The 9,612-nt window shown below is 43.1% G+C and overlaps 1 protein-coding gene across 1 annotated transcript; it reads right to left on the minus strand.

Moving 5' to 3' along the window:
* Nucleotides 1-3,353: 3,353 nt before the first annotated feature.
* PFN4 (profilin family member 4) lies at nt 3,354-9,261 on the minus strand. The gene is made up of 4 exons (XM_010171870.1): nt 9,145-9,261; nt 5,912-6,049; nt 4,583-4,688; nt 3,354-3,382 (listed from the first exon to the last, which is right to left on the minus strand). Exons 1-4 carry the CDS (start codon nt 9,259-9,261, stop codon nt 3,354-3,356), a joined length of 390 nt encoding a protein of 129 aa, XP_010170172.1.
* Between the last annotated feature and the right edge of the window lie 351 nt (nt 9,262-9,612).

Genomic DNA, 9,612 nt, shown 5'->3' on the forward strand with positions numbered 1-9,612 from the left:
ACGGGCCTTAACCCTGCACAGAACCGTGCGCGGGTCCCGCACCACTGACCTCCCACCCACCTTCACTGGAAAAGCGAGCACCAAAGGAAAATAAAATCCTTTGCTCTCAACTTCCTACGTGATTAGGGCCCCAGTGCTCAACTGGCTAAAGGACACAGAGCCTTAAAATAGCAAACACAAATGAGATTTTAAAACTCTCAGCAGAATGAGCCTTTATTTGGCTAAAATAAAGCTAAAATCATGTAAGTGCTGCCTTACGATTCAGCCCGTAGATGGCAACTTGAAGATACACAAAGAAACCACGTTGAGTTAGCGCGAATGAAAGATAACAAATGGGTTTAAAAATTCCTGTGTATTTCCCTTACTTCAGCAGGTGATTCCTGTGTGCCTGATATGCTCTGCTAGAGGGTCCCACTGCTGCAGGAGACTCTCAAGTCACTGCTCAGACACTGTTCCTGGGTTCCTTGCTGTTGGCACCAGCAGTTGTTGAGATGGGCTGAGATGTCAAGTCTCCTCCCGCCTGGCAAAATCAGATCTGGAGGAGTTTTCCCTTTGCCCCCGTGGTGCTGAGGGGAAGGAAATGAGAAGAAGAGAGAATCACACGGGGAACAACTGTGTTATTTCCTCAGAACTGGTACTACACTGAATACAGCTTAGGGATGCCACCCGAAAACGTGCGCAGGCTGGGCTGCAAGCCAGAACCTCTTCAAGTAAACAGCATTGTGTGACAGACCACCATGCCCTCTGTGTGAATCACTTGCATTATGATATCTGCACAGGAAAAGCCCAGTGCATGCTTGATTATTTGTTGTAAGACTGCAAACACAGAATGATAAACTCCCTGAAACCCCAGGGCTGTAAATCCCCACGGGGTGGTGCTCTGTGGCTATTTTACAGTGAATAAACACTTGCCATTACTCACATAAAATGTAACTTAAAGGCTTATTCTTTCAGAGGCTGGCTGTCTATTTGTTTTCAGCTAAACAATTTAATCCAGTCTCACAAAATTTGTCTGTATTAACACAAAAATTTAATGGGAAGCCCACCAGATACCACCCCACAACAGATGCTTCTGCCCTCTTTAGTCAATTAAAAATGAGACTCAAAAGAAGCTTTTGTCCCTTTTCCAGCACAGTCCACTAAACTGCATTTTTATAAATACTTTGTTGCTAGAAGTAGAACCACAAAAATATAAAAAAATACAGTGAGGATCCAAATATCTACATTGCTTTCAAGTGCACAGAAAAACGTATGTGTTGAAAACCAAAGTTTCTAGCTGAGTGCAACAACTTCAAACTTCAGCTCTGCCAGCAGTGGCCCAAAACAACGATTTAAAGAAGTTCCGTGGTTTTCTGAGTGCAAATTGTGACTCACCTTTTTCCTGCAAAGAAAGGAGAACGTTCTCTGCACTAGGAGCCAACCCAGCCTGTCCTCAGGAGCAGAGGCTGATCCCGGTTCCTCCTCTCCCAGCTCTGCCCTTGCAATCAGGTATTCCCCAGCAAGTCCAGGGGTGGAACGGGACGAAGTTGTGTTTTACTTTGGAGGGAAAGACATGAGCAGAGTTGGAAATATTCGTACATCTCGCCAATATTTCTAGCCACGGAGCTGGTTTGTTCCACGGATCGAGGCAGAAATCTACTTTCCCCTTCGGCGTTGAGACAGAGACCGGCCGCTCCCCCCAGCACACGGGGAGCTTTGGTCTGACGCCTTTGCTGGGCGGATCTGCTGGATGTCTGCGTGTTTGTGTTCCTGGGCAGAGCACTGAACCCACGCTGTGATTTCTGAACTCTGAGCTCTGCAGACTGGATTTACTTGCGTTGTATTAAGGCTACGTGAGCTGTGACAGTCCTTATGCTCTATATCCACCTGAGGAGGCTTTACTGTGCTCTGTTCCTGGAAGACAGCGGTGTTCAGAGTTCACTGGTTCGTGTCCCTCAGCTTCATGTATTTCTACTTGATGTTTTAGCTGCCTGATTGCACCTCTGTTGAGCTTTGCTGTTACCCCCAGAGGGAAAAGGATCAGATCAGAAGGGCAACCAAGCTGGTGGAGTGTCTGGAGAACAAGTGTGATGAGGAGCGCTGAGGGAACTGGGGTTGTTGAGCCTGGAGAAAAGGAGGCTGAGGGGAGACCTGATGCTCTCTACAACTCCCTGAAAGGAGGGTGTGGAGAGGTGGGGATGGGTCTGTTCAACCAAGTAACAAGTGACAGGACAAGAGGAAGTGGCCTCGAGTTGCACCAAGGGCAGTTGAGATTGGATGTGAGGAAGAATTTCTTTGCTGAAAGGGTTCTGAGGCATTGGAAGGGGTTGCCCAGGGCAGTGGTGGAGTCCCCATCCCTGGAGGGGTTGAAGAGTCATGTAGACATAGTGCTGAAGGACATGGGTTAGTGGTGGACTTGTCAGTGTTGGGTTAATGATTGGACTCAATGATCTTAAAGGTCTTTTCCAATCTAGGCAATTCTCTGGTCATGCCTTTCTCTGTGTCCTAGTCACCAGCTCTTGAGTATTTGAGTTATCAGGGAATAAAATTGATACGTCAGAGTATTTAAAAATGATAAATCATAGTCTGTCTGTGTGTGGGAATCTCCTGTGGATTTTTTCCCTATCAATTTTGAGATATTTGGATTGAGGCTTTTAAACTCTTTGAAACTAAACTAATTTAAAAACAACTATAGCTAAACATTTTTTTGTTCTCACATGAATCTAAGAGCTAATAATTTATTTGTTTCTGCAGATGAAAAGATCATGGAGCCTGGTCTTCTTGGGACTCCTCTTCTTTGATGTCCTATAGTACACACAGTCTGATTCAAGCCTGGTAGTGACAGTCTTTTCTCCCCAGTCCTCCCAGAACTTTGCAATCCACTGCAGTCTAAAACAACTTTCTGTACTGGTCAATGACAATGCAAATTGACTTGTTAAAAATGTGTTTTATTTGTAATATTCAAAGATGAACAGGACAATCTGAAAATCCGTTAAGGTAGCAGTTTCCTTCATCCCTTGTGTCTGTGATGCTACACACAGCTGAAATGCTATGAGAGAACTTACTTTGCTTAGTGAGAATACTAATCTTCTTATCTGGAAATGGGCTAAAAGACATTAGAAAGATTAAGCAGAGCATCTGAAACCAAATCTTGAAGACATCACTTTCAATTCAGTTAAGAAACTTTGATAGACACATAGGGTCTATGAGCAGTGAGCCCTCAAGTGTTCTTGAAAAACCAGAAGGAAACTCAGCAGTTGGGAATGTTGTAAAGCAGCAGTTTCTTGCTTAAATTGGATAATGCTTCAAACTTCTGTACTTTATTTCCACGTGAGGAGTCCTGAGGCTGATGAAGTTCCAAGTTTTCTGCTGATTCAGCTACCTTTCTCTCTAAAGTAGTCTGCTATAATAACATAAGGAAATAAATTTTAAAAAATAAAAATCAACAATTATAAAAATCATACACAGAATTGCTGTAATGGAGATGCTTTTTTTCAAGTTCAAATCCACCTCAGACTATACTGTACTTGAAGCCAGCAGTATTTATGTCTGAAAATTAAAAATACTGATGCCAATATTCATGAGGTATTATCTCTTCTAAAGAATAAACACTGAGCACTTCAAATAATTTTCAGAAATTTCTTGTGACATGCAAAGAAAAGCTACTTTGTTTTCTTTTTACTTTGTTTTCTTTTTGCAAATAAAGAAAAGGCTGAGGGGAGACCTTATCACTCTGTACTACTCCCTGAAAGGAGGGTGTAGAGAGGTGGAGGTCGGTCTGTTCAACCAAAGAACAAGTGACAGAACAAGAGGAAATGGCCTCAAGTTGCACCAAGGGCAGTTGAGATTGGATGTGAGGAAGAATTTCTTTGCTGAAAGGGTTCTCAGGCATTGGAAGGGGTTGTCCAGGGCAGTGGTGGAGTCCCCATCCCTGGAGGGATTTTAGAGTCCTCTAGACCTAGTGCTTAGGGACATGGGTTAGTTGGGGACTTGTCAGTGTGAGGTTAATGATTGGACTCCATGACCTTAAAGGTCTTTTCCAATCCAGGCAGTTCTGTGATTCTGAGCCACTGACAAAAACAATGGCCAAGAACAACAGAAAGCAGAACAGAACACAAAGCAGCCTGAGGTTGCCCTGATAGTTGAGGCTGACATGAACTTAGGAAAGATCCAAAACACATGGGCAATCCACTTCCCTCTTCTCCTGGCCTGTCTACAGTCAGATGTGTTTGGGTTAAACACCATGCTGGTGCTGTGAAGTGTGAAGAATTGGAGAGACTGCAGTGGAAGCCAGCCTCTGCCAGCCTGGCACCAACAGGTCCCATTTTGTTGCAAGGTAACTAACAGAAAACTTGAGCCAGAACAGCCAAGGAAAGAGAGAGTTCAGCAACCTGTCCGTACCCATGGAGGCTTTGGAGCACGGGGGTGGGATGTGATGTCTGGAGAGGGTTTAGCTGTGGAGCTATAACCATGTCTGTGTTCAGTGTCACATTTTTTCAGGATTTGGTGGTTTGTCAGATTGATTTTTGAAGCTGTTTGCAAGGGCAGAGCTAATCAACGAGATGCTGGCATGCAGGCACACAGATACAGGCATTTCTCTTACCCAGTTTCTCCACAGCTTCCACACAAACACTGGGATACATGCCCACTCTGTAAGTAGCAACCAGGATGAAAGTCTTTGTCTTCGCAGCTATCAGGCCTCCATCTGCCTAGATAAGATGGAACATCAGCATAAGGTTACAAGGTTCCAAAAAAACCACATAGGTATACGTATTGCCTTACAATTTGAGCCAGTTACAGGCATTTTCTTTGCCAATATACCTGTTTTCTTGGGGAAAAAAAGGCAAATACTGTCTTAAAGTCTGAGGACTCAAACAGTGACAGTGCATGTTCTGAAGACAAGTCAGTCAAATGCTTTATTATACTGTCTGTTCTCACTTCCATTGATTAATGTATTATTGCACAGCATTTTGAAGAAGTTTTATCCTAGTGCTCAATGTCATATGCAAGAGCATTAATAAATGCAAATAAAATAACTAGTATTTATATGAAAGCATGCTCAGTGTTTTATGAACCCTGTCTCCCAAACTCTGCCTCACTCATTTGTAATAAGGAACAGGAAAAGACATTGCAAAGTAAGTACTGCATTCTTCTGAAACAGGATCCAAGTTTAAGAGCTACTCAGCCTCTTCTGCAGGTTGCTTACCTCATTTCAGGATGGATTTACTGGGAAGAGGAAGAATTAAGAAGACCCCAGTAACAACCAGTTGGATGCATTTACTTCAGATTATGTGACAACATTCTGCCATCCTGAGCATGGCTGCATGCGGCTGCGTCCTCGGTTTCTGTTTCTGAATTTCAGAGGTGAATTACTGAGGCTGGAGTCTCACAAGGTGAGTGAGCTGTCAAACAAAGTCCAGTTCACCTGTGTCTTTTCTCTCCCCCCACCTTACCTGTTCCTTCTTTCTTATTCTGGCTCTGAGCTTGCCAGGCCTTTCTAATATCTGATTAATTAATCAGAAATTAATTAGAAATTAACCCAGAAAAAAATGAAGCAATATTTTTTTCTCAGTTTAGGAAGATTAACTGATTCAAAGGAGAACGTGACAAGCACAGTGGCTGGTGTTAGGGAAATGAATGGTGTTACCTGTTAAATTTGTATTATTCAGCTGACACTTTTTTGTATTCTGCACCAATTTCATTCCACACCTGCTGGAGAGAAAGAAAGAAAGAAAGAAAGAAAGAAAGAAAGAAAAAGAATGAAAGAAAAAGAGAAAAAAGAAAAAGAGAAAGAAAGAAAAGGAAAGAAGTAAAGAAAGAAGCATGCAAAGGCTTTCTGCTTGTGTTACAGCATTCATGTAACGAGGCAGCAAGGGAAGGAAGTAGGAAGTCTCCTGATCTCTCAGGGCTGCCACAGCTCTTGTCAACGTACATTTCGAAGATAAAGGGAATGCTCATCTGCGCGGACACACTTGTAGTACTGCTCCTTGAAGTAGAGTCCTTCCCTTCTAACTTTCAGTAATTTCTTGTGGAACGCGTGGATAAGGTTTAAAACATTCTCTGGTGGCACCTGTGTTAGTACAACACAGTGTTATGGACCAAAATGCATGTCTGTGCAATGAGGAACTGCTTTCCACCCTCCCACTGGCTTTGATAGTTCACTTAAAATTATGATGTAAAAAATAATTTTAAAAAAATCTGCCTGGCTTTGAAACCAGACCTTGTTTCTGTACAGGCCACTGCATTTTCAAAGCCTTATTTGAAACCATCTGCTCTGTCTGTGATTACCACCTGTGTAGTCCCATTACTCAGTGACAATTTTTTAGGTAGGCAACATGCCCCGTGGCCACAGACCCTTCTGTGGAAAGGCGATACAGGGTAGGACACAGCTTCCCCTGAGCTCTTGCGTGGAGCTCACCCAACAATGCCAATTTCAAATATTATCTTAGTCTATTATCTTATTCTATTCTTAGTCTTCAATGGGGAAGTGCAACTTCTAGCAAGTCCAGAGTAGATCATCACACCTCAGTGGAGCAGTCTACACGAGTCACTAATCTATTCATGTCAATGAGCCCTTGGGCTCAGTGTATGTGTAACTGGGTCACTGGTTTGTCAGATTTATATTCAGCTGGTTGGATGAGATGATCCAATGATCCCTTCTGACCTGAAATTCCTTCAAGTCAGTGGAGCTGGTGATAATTTACACTCAACTTTGCTCTGGACCTCAGCATGTACTCTGCCTTGCTGAAGAGCCAGCAGGCTGGCATCAATAAAAGCTGTGGTTTATATTAAAGATCATTTATATATTAAATATGATGTCACTATTACCCAGAGGAGTGATGGCTCTCCCTGCTGAGAATCTGCCCCCAGGGATGGGGCTATCTTAACAAGAGCTTCCTCTTCTGAACACATTCTTCTGAGCGTGCCAAGGGTAGTGATATGTACCCCTGGAAAAACTGCTTGGAAATGTTTGAGAGCTGGTATCACAGAGCATAGAATCATTAACGTTGGAAAAGACCTCTAAGATCATCAAGTCCAACTGTCAACCCAACACCACCATGCCCACTAAACCATGTCCCGTCCCTAAGCACTGCATCTACTTGTCTTTTAAATATCACCAGGGATGGGGACTCAACCACTGCCCTGGGCAGCCTGTTCCAGTGCTTGACAACCCTTTCAGTAAATAAATGTTTCCTAATATCCAATCTAAACCTCTCTTGGTGCAACTTGAGGCTGTTTCTTCTTGTCCCATCACTTGTTCCTTGGTTGAACAGACCAACCCCCCACCTCTCTCCACCCTCCTTTCAGGGCGTTGTAGAGAGCAATAAGGTCTCCTCTGAGTGTCCTTTTCTCCAGGCTAAGCAACCCCAGTTCCCTCAGCCGCTCCTCATCACACTTGTTCTCCAGACCCTTCCCCAGCTTCATTTACCTTCTCTGGACACGCCCCAGAACCTCCATGTCCTTCTTGTAGTGAGGGGCCCAAAACTGAACCCAGCACTCGACATGTGGCCTCGCCAGTGCTGAGTACAGGGGGATGATCACTTCCCCAGTATCGTGGGGATTAGGAGAGGAAACGGTACCTTCCAACGACAGAAAGACAACTGTGGTATGGGGAGCATTTCTGAACTCCTAGAGAGTCCACAGTCTGTGTCAGGGAACACACGTTAGCTTTGCCATGTAATATGATAAGAACAGAAGTGCTGTTATTCTGCTCTGTTTATCAGCTGATGGACAATGAAAACAGATGAGGTACATCTATACCAGGAAATTTAAGATGCCAGGGAGCAGTTTTGGGTTCTGTCAGAACAGTCCAGGTACAGTTTTGGCCTGGGCCAGCAAGCACTTTCCCAAACAATTCCCAAGCACACTTTGCAAAATTAGAATAGCCCAGGAATGCTCCCCATAGGCAACCTGGTACAGCCACTCTGTTTTGGGGTTATAGTATGTGTAAAAGAATTTTTCTCTGAGAAAATGTTTATAAGTGAAATTATATTGATTAATAGAAGTACTATAGGTAAGATGAAAAATTAGAAGTGGGTGCTATGAAATAATAGAACTAATTCTTATAAACCATGCAACCTTGCTGCTTTTCATTTGTCCCTTGTATAGCCCCTTCCATGGTGGGTTTAAAAACCCAGTTCAGCTGAATCAACAGGAATAATAGAGCTTAGGACAGAGTAATTACAGAAGATAAGTGTTTAACTTAGAGTAAGTATAAATTAAACGTCACTATGTAGGTTTTTCTTAAAAGTGTAAAGGTTAGCAGACAAGAAGATTATTCAAGAAGGTAAGTGAACACAGTGACCAGAATGAGACCAGTGAACTGCAGCTTCTGAGGAGAAACTGAGATGAGACAATAAGAATCAGCTGAGTTTGAAGAATTGAACTATGGATTTTTTATAGGATTTAAAATTAAAGCACTGGAGCACTGGAAAAAAAAATTAAAGTTCGGAGTACTGGAACAGGCTGCCCAGGGAGGCTGTGGAGTCTCCTTCTCTGGAGACATTCAAAACCTGCCTGGACGCCTTTCTATGTGATCTCATTTAGGTTCCTGCTCCAGCAGGGGGATTGGAGTAGATGATCTTTCGAGGTCCCTTCCAATCCCCAACATTCTGTGATTAAAAAGAAATTTGGAACTAAGGGTTTGTGGGAAAACACCAAGAGCTTTGAGAAGAACACCTATTGTATAATGTTAAATTTAGCATATATAGAGAGCCTGATTTTTGCAATGCCTTGGCCACTCACTGAGGTGATGGCCCAACTCTGAGTTGTCAATAAAGCAAACCTAGAGTTACCCAGTGACCGAGTTAAATGCCTTTAACAGTATGGGCATGGGTCATCCCACACCAGCAGGTCTGAGTGGCAGGGAATGGACATCCATCCATCTGTTTTACTGGTGGAATCGTTGAGCGAAAAGTGGTTAAAAAGGATTCCTTCAAAATGCCAGTTAAATGGCATCTTCCAAAGATCAAAGATGTGAAATTAGCACCATGGACTTCAGCAGTTAGTTATCCTCTCCCACAGCAGCAAGGCTGTGCCCCTGTGACTCGAGGGGAGTGTACTCAGCAGAGCCAGCACTCCCTGCCATTAGCACTGCTTCCTGCTCCAGATTCCTGGAGTTTCTACCTCTGCTGTCACTTCCCAGGACGCTCTTTGGTCTCTTACATTAAAGCCAAAGGTTGATGCACAGACTTTTCTTTCCTTTCTGTCGATGATGGCTGCGTTCTCCACATGCTTTGTTCTGAGGAGACTGTCATTCAGGAAAGCCTGCAGTTCATTCATTTTCCTTCTGTTCTGTAAAAAAAAAAAAGGAAAATATAGATGTATAAATGTTAATTCCCCTTCCCTTTTATACTGGAAACCAGTTCTTCCTTCATCTAGAATTCAGGACGTTCAGCAGAAGTAATGCCAGGCTTCAGATAAGCAAAATAACAAAATAAAAATCCTAAAAACAAGCGAGCAGGAGAATAGACCAGCAAGATAATCGTTACGTTTAGCAGAAGAAGTCTAGTTACATTTTTATAGTGTAAATATTTCTGTCTTTTTTTTTTTTTCCCCTGGCATTTAATTTTCCTCTCACTGAGGAAACAGTCCATGGTGAAAACACTAAGAAATGAGATCAAACTTGCTACA

This window comes from Antrostomus carolinensis, unplaced genomic scaffold (genome assembly GCF_000700745.2).
Source record: "Antrostomus carolinensis isolate BGI_N321 unplaced genomic scaffold, ASM70074v2 scaffold37957, whole genome shotgun sequence".
Taxonomy (NCBI): domain Eukaryota; kingdom Metazoa; phylum Chordata; class Aves; order Caprimulgiformes; family Caprimulgidae; genus Antrostomus; species Antrostomus carolinensis.